Source organism: Westerdykella ornata, assembly GCF_010094085.1.
Source record: "Westerdykella ornata strain CBS 379.55 unplaced genomic scaffold EI97scaffold_10, whole genome shotgun sequence".
NCBI classification, from domain to species: domain Eukaryota; kingdom Fungi; phylum Ascomycota; class Dothideomycetes; order Pleosporales; family Sporormiaceae; genus Westerdykella; species Westerdykella ornata.
In genome coordinates, this window is record NW_022986860.1 from 359,602 (window position 1) to 376,883 (window position 17,282).

A 17,282-nucleotide genomic window follows, 5' to 3' on the forward strand; every position below is an offset into this window, starting at 1 on the left:
GGGAATGATGTAGAGGTTGGAAAGAGCCCTGGAGCGGAAAAAGCTTGGTCCGAGAGGGTCACATGATCTATACAGCTCCCAGGGACAGCTACCACTCAAAGAGATGAATATGCCAGGAATCGGATTCTACGACTCAAGTAAATGTAAAATTTGTGCAAAGCTGCCTAAAGGAAGTCTCCAACCCGCCATCATTATCGTTTATTGTATGTATACTCTAAGTCCTGACCTCGAGCATAAACACACGTTAATAAATCCTCCGAGTCGGGTATACGTGCTGAAGCTGCCGATCCAAAGGAAACAGGAACTCGTTCCCATCATCAAGCAGAGGCATATATTTCGTGATCCTATCAGCCTTTCCTGCCGCGTCCCGAGCCGGAGGACCTGATTTTCGCGTCAGACCAGATCACTATTGCATCCACGTAAAGAGCACTCACATGCTGATCCTTCTGGCCACAGTCTGAAGGCCTGGATCATTTTCGGCCTCTTTGGTGGCCTTTTCGAGAGCCTGCTCTCGACTCAATTCCTGAGACCTCCGAACCTCCTCTTGGCTTGGTGGCAGTCTCTCATTCTGTAAGTCGACTTTCCGAGCGTCTTCAAAGCTATGAATGGCCTGCTTGATGCCCTCTGCACCGAGCATCAGAGTTCCTGCTGGGAGCCGACCTCCAGAAGCAGTCTTCAACTCAGTTACACGCTCTGATTCTTCGCGCAAAACTTGGAATACGCGGGAGAGCCTGCCAATGGCAAGAATCTTGTTCTTGATTGCACGCCTCTTGAACTCTGTTGAATTCGGGTCCATATTCTCTGGTAGGGGTGGAGAAGCCGCATCAGAAGACAGTGAGCTCGGGGTCTCTTCTTCGAGCTCCTCCTTGGAACAAGTATTGAGTATTGCGATGAGCATGTCGGTGACTATAGCTGTAAGGATATGTACTTTGTCAGTCGGAAAGGGATCTTACTTTTTTCACCCACAAAAGGAAGAGACCACGTGAAAACGTCCATGAAATTGGGGAGCCAGTAGGGGTGCGGAGTACAATCTAGGTCGGTTAGCGCAAAGCTGAGTTATCGATCAATTGACTTACTGAATTGCCGGATATTCATCACATTGTTCTCATATTTCAACACGGCTGCCTTGTTGTTGTATACGTCCAAGTAGTTCGGCGCACTGAAGATGGTCATGACGCTTGGAAAACCGGTCGTCCGAGTTTTCCTGTACATGCGATAGCCTGCATCCTGGGCTTCATGTGCACGAATGATGGAAAGCAGGTTGTTCTTTTCGAGGAAGGCACATGCCGCAGGGTACGAGAAGAAGTACGAGCATCCACGGACGTGATTGTGTACGAAGAAGTCGTTTGTTTTCTCTTGCCCGAACTCCTCAAGTGGATCAGCCCATAGGATATCGCACATCAATCCGTGAGTAGGAGGTTCCCTGAAACGATCAATCTGGTGGAAATGTCAGTACACCGCCAACATTGGGGGACAAGGTGCGGCTTTACACTCTTGAGGTCTTCCAAAGTATGCAGTTCCGGGCTGAGTCCGCCATGTATACACAAGAATTGCTTGTTCATGACGGCGGCCAAGGGAAGTGCGCAGAAGGACTCCATGCAAGCCTCGTACACGGCCTCTGAGTACTTGTGCTTGCACTCGAGCTTGAAGGTGAAGTAATCAGTCAAGTGCCGACACTCGTGGTTCCCTCTCAGCAACCAAAGAGTATTGGGATACCAGATCTTCAGTGACCAGAGGTACAGGACGCACTTTGCATGTCAGCCTGGGTTTCAATCCACATCACGCCAGTGCTTCCTCACCTCAATGCTGAAATACCCTCGATCGACATAGTCGCCCAGAAACAGATAGCGTGTCTCGGCCGGATCTCCACCGACTTCGAACAACTTCATCAGGTCGTAGTACTGTCCGTGAACATCGCCGCATACGGTAATGGGGGCATCCATCTCCAACAAATTAGGCTCGGACTTGAGAATCTCGGTGCCTTTCCTTATGATCCACAGCGCCTGGTCCTCTGTCAGGCGACCCTCGCGATAGAAGTGCTGCTTGAGAAATTGAAGATTTGGTTTCGTGCGGTCTTGGGGCGACAGAAACTGTTCTTGCGTGGGCGGGTGGAAGGCAGGAGCCTGGACATCTAACGAGCACTGTGTTAGTTGTATCTGCACCCAAGAAGCGGGGTACTGCGCGTGAAACGCGATGAGAAGACGTGTGTGGCAGAAATCCACCGTACCTTTGCATACGCGCTCTAAAGTGCTGACTTGTGTGCCATCTTCCATTGTATGTAAAGTGAAGTCGATCTCCGGAAGCGGCTTCTTATCCTTCACGGCACGGATAGCATTGTCCAAATACGCAGACTGGTCAAAACCCTGCTGGTTGTTCTCCATGATGAGCTGCCTTTGTGAAGCTTGCGTATGTTGATTGTGAAGGGGAGTGGCGAAAATGGGAAAGGCAACGAGGGGTGAGGCGGGGAGGGTAACAGAGACCCTGGTGGTGGTGGGCGGGACGAGCGCCGAAGCAGCAATGCAAGGTGCGTTAGGGCGAACTAATAGCTGGCGCGAAGGAGAGAACTGTCAATAAAGTGTTGCGGGTGGTGTCGTCGTCGTGTGCCTGGGTGGGTTGCATCTGCGGCTGCGCTGTTTGCTCGAAGCTGTGGGACCTGGGCCCTGGGCTGGGCGCGGTCGAGCTCGAGGGGAAGGGGAAGAGCTGACTAAGCTCCACATCAGGAAATATCCGCAACCATCCCCTTGAATATTCGAACAAAAAGGTGATAGCCGGGCAGGTTAAAAGCTGCAAGTCGTGGGCACACAGAGTTTCCCGGCGTTATCGGAAGATGGCTGAGTATACATGGGTTCAACTAGATCATAGAGGGTCGAGAAACAAGCCTTCACTTGCAGAATGGGACTGTCTTATCCGAGGCATTTGTTCATTTCTTGCTACATGACACCAGTCGATGCGGAAAAGAATATCGCCCGATGCTAACTTTTATGCGAAAAGAAGGCATGCTGAGCTTGAACCATATCGAGCTTAGACACGAACGAAAGAGTAGATAAGGAAAAAAAAGTATAAGTACAGAGCCAATTGAGGTCACTCCAAGTGACAAGGACCTTGAAATGGTAAATGCGAAAATGCAGGGGAATCACGGCAGAAAGGAAGGAGGGGGTGTCAAGGGACACAGCATCCTCCAATGTATGTACATAAGCTCACTTTTACTGACTTTGTTGGCGCCAGTAGAGCAAAGGGAGAGGGTGCCTTCCATAGCGATCACAACACGGAGTCATGGCGGCGATGCAGGTGTGCCCGCTCCAAGTGCGCTCGAGGGAAGCGAATCGAACGGCGTTGGGCGGCTGCAGAGATGACTCCATTTGAGCAGACGGTGCCAGCGGCCAGGCTCTGGGGGATGGCGAAGCCGAAGTTGCAAAGACCGAACTGGTTGTTGCCAATGCACACAATAGCGCCATCGGTATTGCAAGGCACAGCATCGCCCGAAGCGGGAGGGGTGTTGTTCGCCGGAGGGGAGAGCGCAGGGGGAGCAGGAGATGATGATGGCGCGGGAGGAGGGGGGACTGCGGTCGGAGCAGGCTTCTCGGTGGGAAGGGCTGAAGAGGCGCCGGGTGCGAAGATACCACCAGGATTGTTCGCGGTGGGAGACGGAGCAGCGGTGACTGTGGGGGCCTTGGATTCGGCGGGAGGGGCAGGAGAGCCAGTGGGTTGCGAAGGGGTTCCAAGCTGGCCATTGCCAGCTCCCAGTTTGGTCATGGCGGCACACCCAGGTCCAGTAAGCTGGGAGCCCAGCTCGGCATTCGGAGCTTGCTCAACGCTCTGACCGGGGTCGGGGAACTGGAAGTCGACGGACTCTGAGGTGTGGCATTGTTCGCGGGGAATGTTGGCCACAAACATATCCGGGAGGCTGCCCAAAACCGCAGAGACGTCAGCGGTACCAACCTTGCCACCACCGCCGCCAACCTGGATGGGTGCGCAGTTCATGTACATCTCTCGGTTGCCGACTTTATTGAACCAGGTCCACGCGAAGGTATACTCTCCAGGCGGGAGGTCGGACGGGAGAGTGACTGCGATCTTGGCTAGGCCGTCCTTATTGTCGGGACTGCCGCTAAGGTTGCCTTTGGTATTCGCCGGGCATCCACCATGGACAGTGTGAATGACCTTCCATTGGCTCTCTTTCGTTGGGGCGGTACCAGGCGTCAGTGAGAATTGACAGCTTCCACCACCGTGAGTTGCGCCGCCTTTGAATTCGACCTCACGGCTCTCTCCTGCATTCCACACGTTCATCTCGGTGACGCTATACGATTCGGGTCCAGTGGCCTTGCAAGGAAAGTCTGCGCCACTGTTGTCAAGTGGCGAGTTGTTGGGATGTCCATATGGCTTAGGATACTCCATGACCATATGGGCAGAAGCGCTGGCAGCAAAGGCCAGAATCGACGAAGAGAACTTCATGGTGCCGGTTTTGAATCGATTGAAGAAATGGGTCGAGTGGTGCGATGTCGCGTAGACCAGCTATGCGATAGTGCTGAAGGTCGAGAGGCTGTTGGAGGATTCGAACGGTTTGCTCTGGGTTGAAGTGATGCAACTGATGAAACTGTCAGACTGTGGGGACAATGGAGAAATTCGACTGGTTCTTTGTGTACGGCGTGGAAAGCTCTCGAGAAAGGAATGTGTAGTCCACAGTAACGGACTGGCACAGAAAGACGATGTGAAGACCAGGAAGGGAACAGCAAACGGTGACCAGCGGGACGCCAAGAGAAAAAGTCGGATTTGTAACTTACTTGGAGGGACGGATGCAGTGGTAGTCGAGTGAAAGGACGCAGTCCGGTAGCCAACCGTCGACGCTTCAACGATGGATCACAAATGTTAAGGAGAGTAATGTCCGAAGACGAAATGCTCTGCCACAGGCAAGAGGACAAATGCAAAAGTAGACAAGGAAGAATGGAACACGGCGACGAGTTGAAGATGGGAAGCGAAAGAAGGGGGAACGCATTGCTTTATATCATCAAGAGGCTAGTAGTCCAGGGGCAAACGCACACAAGCTCCAGGCCTTCGCGAAATAACCTACACGGGCAGCCGCGCCCCGGCGGATATCCCAAGTGGTGTCACAAGGAATCATGGCAGATTGAGTGAGGTGACTGGTCGGGAGGTGGGCATGATGCTGCGGGAAGTCCGAGAGGATCAAACAACGGACCCAGACACGGAATGGACATGACGAGGGGGTTTAGCAAGGACTGGGCTTCAGAGCACAGGACCAGCGTGGCTTGTCAGGCTGGGCAGGCACATCGAGGCCTCGATTCGCTGTGGATAGAGAGACTGTGGAGAGAGCGTGGGGAGGAGAGTAGCGGATTGTTTGAAACACCGGAGGATCAACTCACGATGGCTGGCCAACGTTGCGGTCGCCAGGGACTCGCTAAGGGGAGTTGCGCTAGCAGGGATTACGCAAACGTCGACGTGGAATTACCCCTGCATGCCTTCCCCCTATCGATAACTCTAATTTAGCCTCGCCTGGGATCACCACGACGTCTTTTCATCCCTCTCATTCTGAAACACGGCACCTCCGCCTCGTCTCCGCCCGACCGCTTCAGGTTTCCACGGCTGGCTCCTCTGGCATCCCCCTCACATCCCCTCTCCGATTCGCTCACGCTTCAGCGCTCAATGTGCGCCCATCGGGCCTCAGCTGCCTGTGGAATCGTTGGGACAGCGCGCCTGCACGACTTTGCTTGCGTGCTACAGCATCGAGCCGCTGCGAGTTGTTGTGACCCAGAGGACTTGCAACGCTTCAGCTTCCAACACCATTATTATTCAACCCGCCTAAAGCCGCTTGTGACACTCTGCATGTGACGCAAACCATAGCCAACGGACGCATGCAGCACTCCAAAAGAAGTTGACTGAGGCCCTGTTTCGCACACAACCCACCCTCTATTTCTAGGCTCCCCTTTATCCGTTCGCTGACCTTCCTACAATAGATTCCCTCGCACGGAGTACGGAGTACTGATTACTCTGTACTACCGTACCATACGGAGTGCGTTGTGCTCCAAATCTGGAGGGCAATATGGACGCAAATTATTGTAGTTCTCACTTCCTTCGCTCGGCAGTCTCGTGGCCGGCTATGCCGCCACGCGGCGCAGCACTCAAGCTTAACCACGTCGATGGGTCTGAAACAGCTCGCTGGAACCTTCCTCCACCTCAACGTGTCTGCCGTCGAGGATTGGCGAAGACGACTCGAAATGTGTGTACCTGCTCCCGCGATGGTTACTGTGCTTCGCAGCACACATTATTGCGATTACCTAGATTATGGAGCATAAAACTTGCTTTCAACTCGGAGTCCGTCCGCTTTGCATCCTGCGAGAGGTTGAAGAAGACCGAGCACCCTGGCCCAATCCCTCCATCTCCGAAACAGGGGTCCTTCATTCCCGGGTCACGTAACATCCTGCTAGTCCCCATTATCATCATCATTTTACACTTCGTACCCGCGAGACCAGGCATCTCTCCTTTTCCAGCTCGGTTTCCATTCCCAAACGCTTCCCCATCTCCGTAGGCAGTGCTTGTCTTGAATTGAGTTTCCCAAACTAGTAATCCACCTTCCCTGTGGCGCGACTACTGCCTTGTCCAGTCACGTACAATCATTCAGATGTACATTTACTTCTCTAACTCGCCACTGCGAACGACATATGTTGATGGCACGACTGAGCCAACTCTGCGAGCAGTAAGAATCTGCATATGTCAGGGGACGGCACAAGTAGATACATCTAGCAATGGGTGAACGCCGGGTACCAGGATTTCAAGACTTCAAGCATGCCCAATCGAGCACAAAAGCCAATGTTTATCTATTTGTCGTTCATGGTCAGACCTGTTGGCCATTCCGCTCAGTACACAGTACAGCTCTTCTTTCCTCGTGTGGATTCAAAACATCTCGCCCAGACCGTCGCCCCTTTCTCCATCGCATGAACATCCGCATTGCCACCCTTTGACCAAGATGAGCGAAGCCATAAGCCAGAATGAAGGTTAGAACACATATACCTTCGTAACGTGAAATGAGCCCCTGTAAATGTTCTTCATGCGTGAAAGCCATCGGCGATTCCTTTGTTTTAAGGCCAACTGCAAACAAACTTTTCCGCCGTCATTCCCTCGGAGATTGCCCCTGACGGAGTTGGATGTCGATGTCACCTGCCGTCCGTAGGGATGCGATGAACAAGAGGGTGACCCTGCGCGGCTGGCCGGGGGAACATACAGCATCCAAGACTGAAATGGTTCATTTCACATGGCGCTGGTCAACCAATTGCTCCTGCGCGACCTTCAATTCCACGTCTCTTCAGCGCTTCCGATAATTATTCAATGCCTTCTCCCACCAGGTTGTCGTCCGCCTTGTAGCCAAATGCGAACTCTTCTCAATACCAACATGCACTCTGCCATCCCTCCCGATGAAACCTCCATACCCGTAGTGCAGCCCCAGGCCTTCCAGGTATCTCGCCCTCTCCTTCTTTCCATACCGCGACGTACCCTGGAAATCGCGCACTGCTTCACTCGCGGCGAAGAGTGCAATAATGGAAGCGATGCAGGTCGGCAGTCTCGCCAGGTATTGTCCTGGACGCCGAAGGTATACCAACACGGAAACAAGGGCGTATAAGCAGAGGATGCCAAGTGCTATCGCGGACATGGTGGTTGATAGGAATAGGCGCTCCCTCGTCGTGATTGTGGATCCTGACAGTGAGGGAGCGGCGGCTTTGTCGTAAGGAACAAAAAGCTTCTCCTTGTTCGACCCGAGCCAAATAGAAAATAGGTAGGAGTACACACTCTCCATCGGCTCCTCCACATCTGTGAACGTCGGAGGCGGCAACTGTGGATCTAGAACGCGGGATCCGTTCCTTGCGCGGATGAAATAGTTGATGAAATGGCTCGCGAACTTGTCGTTGTGCCACATGGCGCCGGCGTCGAACAGGAATTTCTTGGACTGTTTGATGAGTTCCAGCGGATCGTTGCTGAAGTACGTTGCCAGCTCTTTCGGTGACATGCCCTCAAGCACCTTGATGTCTGAAGCCGGCCGCTGCAGGCGCCCCTGTGCATCTACCAGTACCGTTGCCTCTCCCACCAGCACCTTTGGAGTGCACTGAATGAAGAGCGTGTCACCATCATTCAGCGTCCTCTCTACCAGCGGTCCGCAGGTCCCCGTAGCATTTCTCGTCCAGCCGAATGCAAGTGCGCCAGCACAAGCATCCTCCTCCGCCTTCGTAGCATTATCTCTCTCTGCAAACAAGAAGGACGTAAATTCCGCTGCGATGGGGCCTTCCTGACAAAGATAACCAGCCTGCCGGTTCTGATAATCCACCAGACCCCGGCGGATGGTGTGTTGGTCTGCACAACGCACTTGATCTCCTGAAGCTGTCGTCACGATCGTGCTGAAGTTCATGAGAAGATCATTGGGATCCTGCGGGGAGGGATACAATGTTGCAGTCCAGTTGACTCCGGCGACCAATGGTTTGCACTCTAGTGTAGAACCGAAAGCTGTCGTCCTAGCGCTGTACAAACTGATACTATCGTTGCCCGTGATGAAGGGCATATACACCATCTTTTCGTCTGTCCAAGGCGGGAGGGGGGTTCCTCCTGTGATGTTTGATCTCGCGATCAGGAACTGATCGTCTCCTTTTCCGCCACTCCAGGCTCCGGAAGCTTCCCCTATGGATTCACCTCTGGCGAGTCTCGAGCGGTACGGTGGACCCATGGTGCCGTTTACATAGACGAATTTCGATTCGAATGGTATCTGGAACTGCGAAGCTGTTGTGATGTTAACGGGATTCTGCCTGAACAGGTCTGCAAAGGCGACTGAGAGGACATTTGCGAGAAGCGCCATGGAGCATACAGATGCCAGGAGGAAGTGCCTGGAGCGGAGGGCTTTGAATATGACGAGTTGTGGAGGTAGCGAGGCGTAGTCGAGGTCAATGGACCGCTTGGCAACAGCGTGTCCGCTGCGGAGCTCTTCGAGTTGCTGAAGCAGGCAAAGGAGGCGATTGATAAGGATCCACATTGGTTCGATCAGAGTAGCTGTTGCGGTGGGAATGTACTTCTGGACAATATTCTGCACAATCTTATTCGTCGAGGGGAGGGGGAAGCCTAGCGTGTAGATGATCAGCTCAGTAAGATACCTCCAGGCGCCAGTGATTGAGAAACTCTAGTCGTTTCGGGAGTCCTTGAAGAGAGCACCAGTGAACTTACCGTTGATGCGCCCCTTGATGAAGAGTACGGTAAGTGTGACGGCTAGACCAAGATGCAACGTAACAAAAGGCACCGCAACGAACGAGCGGAATTCTACGGGTCTTACTGGCTTTGCGACTTCTTCCATGTCTGATGTAGGTGGCTCCTCAATATGCGTATCCCTATCCGATTCGATGATACTGAGGTGGGTTGTCAGCGCTGACGAAGAATCATGCGTCCTTGAGTCTCACCCTGCCCGAACGTCGTTGTCGACGAGCATGTAACGTCTATTACTGACAGCATCTTGAATAGCCTTCATCGGCCGTGTATCAAGCCGCTCGAACTGGGTAAGGATTGGCTCTTCATCGGCAGTAAGAGCCATGACACTCGCGATTGTGCTTGGATCTGAACGCAAACACACACTCCTCCCGACGGAGAAGTACAATAATCCCAGGCTGGCAATTGACAATGCACCTAAAAGTCCTACCACAATATAGGTGAAAGCCGGCACAAGAATTACTGCCTGTGTTTGCATTTTGTGTTCACCCATGACTTGTTTGACCGAAGTGAAGTTCTGGTTCAAGACTTCGACCATCGCGCGGCTGAAGAGCAGTCGATAAGCCGTCTGGTACGATTCTCCTAGAACTTTAGCATCCAAATAGTCTTCAACAGGTCGGCCTCCACTCAAGACGGCCAACGCGGCAACCGCATGCACCTCCAGTGACCCGGGAACCGGTGCGCTCAAGAGGGAAATGTTCCTGTCTGCCAGCCTTCCCGCGTAGGATGGCAAAGATGCAATCGGCAACGCTCCTCTGGTTTCCACGATGCCTGCTCCAGCGTTGAGTTGAGATTCAAAAAGCGTCGTGTTGAAAACATCTGGTGCAAGTTGCATTTTCGGTCCGATTGGAACAATATGTTGGGGACTCTTCGTGCTTGCGTCGACAGTGGCGTTCACTTCTTGTTGATAGTACGAAGCCTCGCAGAACACCGAGGCACCATGGTTTTCGGGATCGCTTGCACGGTCCTTGTTTCGAATGATGCCGGCATAGAACGTGTGGTTGTATTTTGTGTCGCAGGTCTGGTCCAGGGAGTAGTCGGCAATCCCAACATCATTCCAGTATCCAACATATCTGATTGTGTATTTCCTCCTCCCCTGCAAGCTCAGATCAACCTCTCCATAGACATCCATCCCGTAGACCTCATTTGGTTTTACCCCCCCTATGGTGTTGCATCCATCTTTACTGGTATATGTAACATCCAGGCCTTCTATGTATGGCACGGATTCGTGGCACTCCATATCGAGGCTGTATAGCGTCGTAACAGCGGTCAAGTTACCCTTCGCGCGTTCCTCGGCATCTGTCGGTTTGAAAGGTGTCAAAGCGTAGGCTGTGGTCATAAAAGGCGGCAGAGTCTCGTTGAGTGTGACTATGGCGTAAACGGATTGTGCGTAGGCTTGTGTCAGTTCAAATCGCTGTCTTTCCGCCGGGAGATAGCTATCCGAGACAGCTATGGGCGTAGGATATGTTTTGATGACTTGCGTGGCTGCAAAGATACCGGCTTGTACGGGTACAAGCCCCCAGGTGACGAGAACAACTGCAAAGGATGCACAGAACACGCTCCAATGTCTGTTGCAGTCAGCATAAGTTTATGAGCGATGTAGGTAGTATTTTGAGACACCCCAAGAAAAATCCCGAATGATAGGACGCAAGGGGAAGCTTGAACTGACCGATTCTTGAAAGCCGACACAGGGACTAGCGGAATGAAGTCGAAGGGATAATGTAGTAACAGTGAGTCTTTTCCGAGGGCACCATCCTTCCTACTCATCTGGTAATATGGCTCCAATCTCTTGGTCTCCAAATCGATCCAACTCCATAGTATGCTGAGTAGCACCGCGAGAATTGTCGGCAGGTATTGATGCATGAACGTCCGCGAGAGTGGAAGATCATTGATACTGGGAGCGAATTGTATTCCGCCATCGCGCCGACTCTTGACCAGGAGTACCTGAAGGATGGCTATTAACGACCAGCAGATGAGTGTCGTAAAAATCAATACAGACGGCCGGAGAGCGTTTGGCTTCCATGTCCTCGACCGGGAGATATTTGTACGATTTTGCCGCAGTTCAAATAATCTCAGAAATGACTTGTACTTTGTTTCTTTTGGTAACGATGCTGAAGGGCGATTTTCGGGATTCCCGTCAATGGCAAACATAGATGCGCAGCAATTGTCAAGGAAATCGCGCAGCGATATAACAGAAGCAAAGGAAGTATGAAACAATTAACGTCGGATCAGATTTGAAATGAGACAGTTCCGCCTACATTTGGGGTTCAAGTCATACATATACCTGTTGTGGCGATCCGTGTTCTCAACTAAGCGCTGGCTGTGCCGCAGGGACAATCGTCCACCACTCATTTAGCGAGGGAGAGCCCAATATGGAAAGATGTTGAAGACCAACATATAGACGCGGTTCCAGTATCGCCAAACTTTTACCCTACCAATGAGAAGCGGACGGGATACCTAGGTTCCAGGCGCACAGGAATAACAACAGATTTCGGGGCGATTAACTGTGCCGCTCCAGTGAACCAATTGCAATCTGATCAGCTCAAAAGTTGTCTAAGATCCCAACAGTTTGATTTTTACTTGCCCATCCCTTGCGTGATATTCTGATGTTTCCGTCATAATCAAGTTCGAGAACTCAGAATTCTTAAATTCTCACAGGCACAGTAGACGAGCTGCACCATCTTGTCAGCTTCAAATGTAGATGCTTGGAGATCTTAGAGCTACCCTAGGGTATTCGGTATCATTCAATGACGGAAAGCTCTAATTTCGCGCCTCCTGGGTTGGTTCAGTAAAGCGATAATGCTTCGGGGATATGAGGACTTACCACCATGCGAGGAAATCAGTGGTGCTAACATTAAGACCTAAGTCCCTAAGAGCAGTCGTGTCGAGATGACAATCGTAGGGCCGCTGTACGCCATCTGCAGGGTTTTCGTTCGGTTTAGTAGGCTCCATTCCATCAAGTGGCAGACCCATGATCTCGCTGAAGGTTTTGACGATTTCCCACTTGGTCATTTTATCCTCGGAGCTGAACTGCAGAATCTCAGGCAATCGACGCTCGCTACTCGCTTCGTCGAGGTACAGCTTGCATATATCGCGGCACACACGTCCTACGTCTGCCGTGTTTGTCGGGTAACGCAGAGCCCAGTTGTCAACTTTGATCTTTCTGTCACCGTCTTTGATCTCTTGAGAGGCCCATAGCTGTGATAGTAGAACGTTTACAGCGCTCTCAGACGGCTCGTCACATTTTCCGTAGAGCACTGGTACACGCAGTACGACGATTTTGTTCTTCACTCCGTGCTTCCTGGCTACGTCCAGCACCGCTTTTTCGCCGTCTAGCTTGGTTTGGCCGTAGATATTGGGAGGTCTGGTGGCATCTGTGACCTTGTATGGTGCATCGCCCGGCCTCCCAGGGAATACATAGTCAGTGGATATATAGATGAGGAAGATATTCCTATCAATAGCAGCTTCCGCTAGTGCTCGGCTAGCTTCTACGTTCAACTTCCTCGCTGCTTCCGGGTTGGCCTCGCAGGAGTCCGGGAAGCGGTTTGCTGCGCCTGAGCAGCTTTAGTGATGGCCTTTTCTTTCAAAACGGTGAATTAAGCTCACAATGGACAATCGCATGTGGCCTACTGGAATCAGTACCTCAAAGGCATAAAACTCATTAAAGCTTACTTGACTTGGTCAAGACAACGTGCAATCTCATTTGAATCCTGTATGTCGAGTTTGATGATCTCAGGCGGATTGATCCGGTTCAGGCCGGTCCCTACGGCTTTCCACAAATCATAGTGGAACGTCCGAAGAATTTCGCGGCCGAGCAACCCGCTGGCTTCACAAAGATTAGCCGTGAGTATATTTTTTGAGGGCATTTATACCTCCAGTGACTAGAACCGACTTGTTGGCCATGATCGAACAAATCGAGCTCAGCAGTGCGGATCAAGCAGAGGACATGGAGGGGTGAACCATACGGAGATGTGGATGGTGTTGAGGGCACGTGCGCACGCACCCTTGTCACCGCAGTGAGGCTCTCTAAGCTTCCCTGAGTTACAGAACATCCAAACGTCTTTTTCCCCCGTACCACCTCCACGCCACAATGTCTACTATCACAACCCAGGCGTCCCAAAGCTCGTACCAGTATGCGATTCCTTCCCATATGCGTCATATATGCGCTCTAACAGTCCGCAGGCCCATCATCCCCAAGGACTTCAACGCAAACCAACCGAAAACAATACGCCTATACCCGCTCAGCAACTACACATTTGGGACTAAGGATGGCCAGCCAGAGGAGGATCCCTCAGTGATTGCGCGGTTAAAGCGACTAGAAGAGCACTACCAAGAGCATGGCATGCGGCGAACGTGCGAAGGCATCCTCGTTTGCCATGAGCACAACCACCCTCACATTTTGATGCTGCAGATAGCGAACGCCTTCTTCAAACTGTACGTCTAGGACGTCGAAATTCTTGGACCTGATACTGACAAGCCCAGACCTGGCGACTACCTCCGCCCCGAGGACGACGAGATTGAAGGCTTCAAGGCACGGCTGAACGAGCGCCTCGCGCCCGTCGGTACGCAGTTCACAGGCGAGGGCGTAAACGATGAGTGGCAGATTGGCGATACTCTTGCGCAGTGGTGGAGACCGAACTTCGAGACGTTCATGTACCCGTTCATCCCGGCGCACGTCACAAGACCCAAGGAGTGCAAGAAGCTGTACTTCATACAATTACCCAGGAGCAGTATGTGAAACAGACCTGCAAAATTGGCGACGGGAACCCTAACACCAAGACAGAAGTCCTCAGCGTACCCAAAAACATGAAGCTACTCGCCGTCCCCCTCTTCGAACTCTACGACAACTCAGCGCGTTACGGTCCCCAACTTTCCGCGATCCCACACCTATTATCTCGCTACAACTTTGAGTTTGTCGACGAGAATGGACAGGTCGCAGCTGTAACGCCAGGTGGTGGACCTCTAGAAGCAGGCACGCATGTGCAGACCAAGGTGCTGGCTGGCGGGGAGGACGTGAAGATGGAACAGAATGGAGATACCCAGAGCGGACAGACTGCCTCATAAGACAAGGCAGCACCCGGTGTCTCGAAAGAATGAACGTTCGGCGTTGGGAGTTCAAGTGGGTTGGATAACCTCGATAGCGGACTTATGGTCCCTCGGTGTCGGCAGAAAAGACTTGCGTCCCTGGGTATGGGTACTGCTACCTCTCCAAATCTAGGCAAAAGCAACAAACAGAATATTAATCACTTTTAGAAATTATGCACCTGGGCAGTAATCTGAACGACAACGTGAATTGACGATTAACAGTATCGTCCGAGTGGCCCAAGCTCCTGGCCCACCCGAGGTAACTCTTGCCCGTCCAGGGTCCCCGCCGTCCCACCCACCACCATCACCTCCAGGGCTCTACGTCCCTGTTTCCATTCCTCACAATGTGACCATTCACTCGCTCAAATAACCAGCCACCATGCTCCTCCTCGGCCTAACCGGCTCCATAGCCACGGGAAAGTCCACCGTCTCCTCCATCCTCTCCAAAGCGCCCTACTCGCTCCCCATCATTGACGCCGACCTCATTGCCCGCCAAGTCGTCGAGCCAGGCACCGCCGGATACAATGCCATAGTCCGGTACTTCGCGCCCACGACGCCGGACCTCCTCCTCCCGGAAGCGGGGCCCAAGGGCCGACCACTGAATCGTCCGGCGCTGGGCAGGAGAGTCTTTGGGCAGGGCGAGGAACGCGAACGAGACAGGAAGGTCCTCAATGGGATTGTGCACCCCGCCGTGCGGAAAGAGATGTACAGACAGATGATCTGGGCATATCTGAAGGGCCACTGGGCCGTCGTTCTGGATGTGCCGCTGCTGTTTGAAAGCGGGTGGGAGCGATACTGCGGAACGATTCTCGTGGTCGGGGTGTCGGATCCGGCGATCCAGATTCAGCGGTTGCGAGCACGGGATCCGCATCTCACCGAGGAGGATGCGCGGAATCGCGTCCTTAGTCAGGGGGATATCAGGGAGAAGGCGAAGCGGTGCGAGCGGCGGGGTGAGGGGAGGGGAGTTGTCGTGTGGAATGATGGGGATAGGGAGGACTTGGAGAGAAATCTGCAGCGGGTGATGGAGGATATCAGGCGGAGGAGTCCCGGGTGGTGGAGTTTTTTACTGTGGGTGTGTCCACCGCTGGCGGCGATGGCCGGGTTGGTGAGCTGGTATAAGATGAAGAAGGTGCAGGAGAGTTGGGAGGAGGAGAAGAGGAAGGAGAAGGCGAAGTTGTGAGGAAGATGTGGGCGGGAAAGGAAGGCAAGTACATTAAGACACCCCAATTATTCAGTTTCCTCATATCCGTCTTATCCTTGCTTGTTCGTATCTGAATTGCTCGTTGGTTGCCAATTTGATGCTTGGGTTGATTGCGAAGCCGATTGTTCACCGCCGACAATCTGTGCGATGGGGATTCATTCACCACAACGGCCACCTGACGCCATAATTCTGATTCATAAATGCCTAACAGTAGCCTCATCCTCAACTCCTCTCCCATCGCATTTCCACGTCCACCTTTCTTCTTTCCCCTTGATCTCGGTCCCTTCGTATTTACCACTAACGCCAGCAAATCAGTGAAGTAAACCTGGGTCCTGCCTGATCAGTTCCTGCCTGATCAGTTCCCTGGGACCTCATCTTCACATCAACCCAACCGCACTGGATCCCCAGCTGCACACCCAGTGATCCCTATCACATACAAAATGAGCGAGTTAACCAGCACCTCCTTCTTCGACGACGGCGTCGACATCGCAACCCGCATGCCCACTTCATCTTCCAGCTGGGACATCTCCAAATGGCTCGACCACATTCCCACCTCGGACTCGGCCACCGTCGGCGAGAGCGGCAGCTTCTTCGACGACGGCGCCGATCTGCTGGTTTCGGGAAACGAGGCACTTGAAGCTACATCTGGCCTTGCGAAGGCGACGCTCGGCAGGGCGAATTCGAAGTTCTATGACGATCCGAGGCCGAGGAATCAGATGAGGGGTTTTCATAAGGGAGTGGAGAGGGCGGTGGGTGGGCAGATTAGGAATACGTTGGAGAGTATGAGGGCGACGGAGGACTTTCGTATCAGAGCTCCGTCTGGGGAAGAGAATGGGAGGATTGAAAGTGAGCAAGGGTGTAATGTGGAAGGTGGGCCTGTTCGTGAGGCGGTGAAGATGTGGCTTCCGCCTACGCCTCCGGATTTTGTGATTCATGGGAAGGATGGGCATGTTATTCTTGTTGATGGGTCTGGGGAGCCGATTGATTCCCGGCCGCCTCCGGAGCTGGAGCAGAGGTTGAAGGGGGCGGTGAAGGAGCCGGAATGGTATAAGAGTAAGGACAATGAAGGGCAACAGCGGAAGCAAAAGGCATCACAGGAGATACACTCTGAAAAGAAGAAGAGCGACAAGGAGGCAGGAAAAGATGGAAAAGGACCGGACATGCCACTCCCGGTACCAGACTTCCTTCTTAGCGGCTTCGGACTCGCATCCAAAGCTCCATCACTTGATTCCTGGCAGAACGGTCGTCCAGAGGACGCCAGATCGAACTACCGGGCGCCTACCGTTGAGAGTGTACCAAATACACCGGAGAAGGGAAAAAGTAGGTACCTCAACGGATACGACGAGCCAATCGAGACGTACTGTAATGCTAACTGGGGCGGTGTTCCAGTGCGCGTCGGAAGCTGGGAGCCCGTTTGGTAATGTGTCAGTCTGATATTGCGGGGAGGCCCAATTGGGAGGCTGTGTTCTTGATGGGCAGACGGCTCTTCGGGGAGGAGAAGTGTGTATGACAGGATAGGATGAGAGAGGTGCGTCGCCTTGCGGCTAGTGCCAATCTACATCGAGGGCGATATCGAGATAGCAAACACAGAGTCCACCACAAGACACAGCGCATACACAGTCAACAAACTCGGCTGCGTCCTGCTTCATCCACCACCACACCATGGGCTTGAAACGAGCGGCGAGGCTACACTCCGGCACAACAGCTGGAGTCTTTCTGGTGACTGGCTCTCGGACTCCGCGTAGGCGCT

General features: G+C 52.9%; 7 protein-coding genes across 7 annotated transcripts; 3 read left to right on the forward strand and 4 right to left on the reverse strand.

Annotated features, from left to right (window-relative positions):
- Positions 1–113: 113 nt before the first annotated feature.
- EI97DRAFT_433283 (Metallo-dependent phosphatase) lies at positions 114–2,754 on the reverse strand. Its single transcript, XM_033798357.1, has 7 exons — positions 2,228–2,754; positions 1,800–2,131; positions 1,491–1,748; positions 1,077–1,437; positions 954–1,031; positions 435–906; positions 114–381 (listed from the first exon to the last, which is right to left on the reverse strand). Exons 1-7 carry the CDS (start codon positions 2,379–2,381, stop codon positions 348–350), a joined length of 1,689 nt encoding a protein of 562 aa, XP_033653993.1. The 5' UTR covers positions 2,382–2,754; the 3' UTR covers positions 114–347.
- Positions 2,755–3,312: 558 nt separating this feature from the next.
- Positions 3,313–4,434, reverse strand: EI97DRAFT_357446 (uncharacterized protein; the record flags this gene model as incomplete). Its single annotated transcript, XM_033794916.1, has 1 exon — positions 3,313–4,434. A coding segment is annotated over one exon (1,122 nt), but the record flags the coding sequence as incomplete, so codon positions are not given.
- A 2,878-nt stretch (positions 4,435–7,312) lies between these two features.
- EI97DRAFT_377434 (uncharacterized protein) lies at positions 7,313–11,397 on the reverse strand (the record flags this gene model as incomplete). Its single annotated transcript, XM_033795609.1, is given in 4 exon segments — positions 7,313–9,164; positions 9,207–9,428; positions 9,441–10,814; positions 10,916–11,397. 4 exon segments carry the CDS (start codon positions 11,395–11,397, stop codon positions 7,313–7,315), a joined length of 3,930 nt encoding a protein of 1,309 aa, XP_033653995.1.
- Positions 11,398–11,990: 593 nt separating this feature from the next.
- On the reverse strand, positions 11,991–13,149 carry EI97DRAFT_458388 (NAD(P)-binding protein; the record flags this gene model as incomplete). The annotated part of the gene is made up of 5 exons (XM_033800905.1): positions 11,991–12,021; positions 12,071–12,800; positions 12,853–12,872; positions 12,919–13,072; positions 13,119–13,149. The coding sequence occupies 5 exons, from the start codon at positions 13,147–13,149 to the stop codon at positions 11,991–11,993; spliced, it is 966 nt and encodes a 321-aa protein (XP_033653996.1).
- A 150-nt stretch (positions 13,150–13,299) lies between these two features.
- Positions 13,300–14,497, forward strand: EI97DRAFT_418378 (cleavage and polyadenylation specificity factor, 25 kDa subunit). The gene is made up of 4 exons (XM_033796951.1): positions 13,300–13,377; positions 13,429–13,680; positions 13,729–13,976; positions 14,030–14,497. The coding sequence occupies exons 1-4, from the start codon at positions 13,337–13,339 to the stop codon at positions 14,308–14,310; spliced, it is 822 nt and encodes a 273-aa protein (XP_033653997.1). The 5' UTR covers positions 13,300–13,336; the 3' UTR covers positions 14,311–14,497.
- A 139-nt stretch (positions 14,498–14,636) lies between these two features.
- On the forward strand, positions 14,637–15,625 carry EI97DRAFT_433291 (CoaE-domain-containing protein). Its single transcript, XM_033798358.1, has one exon. It carries the CDS (start codon positions 14,711–14,713, stop codon positions 15,509–15,511), a length of 801 nt encoding a protein of 266 aa, XP_033653998.1. The 5' UTR covers positions 14,637–14,710; the 3' UTR covers positions 15,512–15,625.
- A 147-nt stretch (positions 15,626–15,772) lies between these two features.
- Positions 15,773–17,132, forward strand: EI97DRAFT_433292 (uncharacterized protein). Its single transcript, XM_033798359.1, has 2 exons — positions 15,773–16,852; positions 16,922–17,132. Exons 1-2 carry the CDS (start codon positions 15,973–15,975, stop codon positions 16,951–16,953), a joined length of 912 nt encoding a protein of 303 aa, XP_033653999.1. The 5' UTR covers positions 15,773–15,972; the 3' UTR covers positions 16,954–17,132.
- The last annotated feature ends 150 nt before the right edge of the window (positions 17,133–17,282 follow it).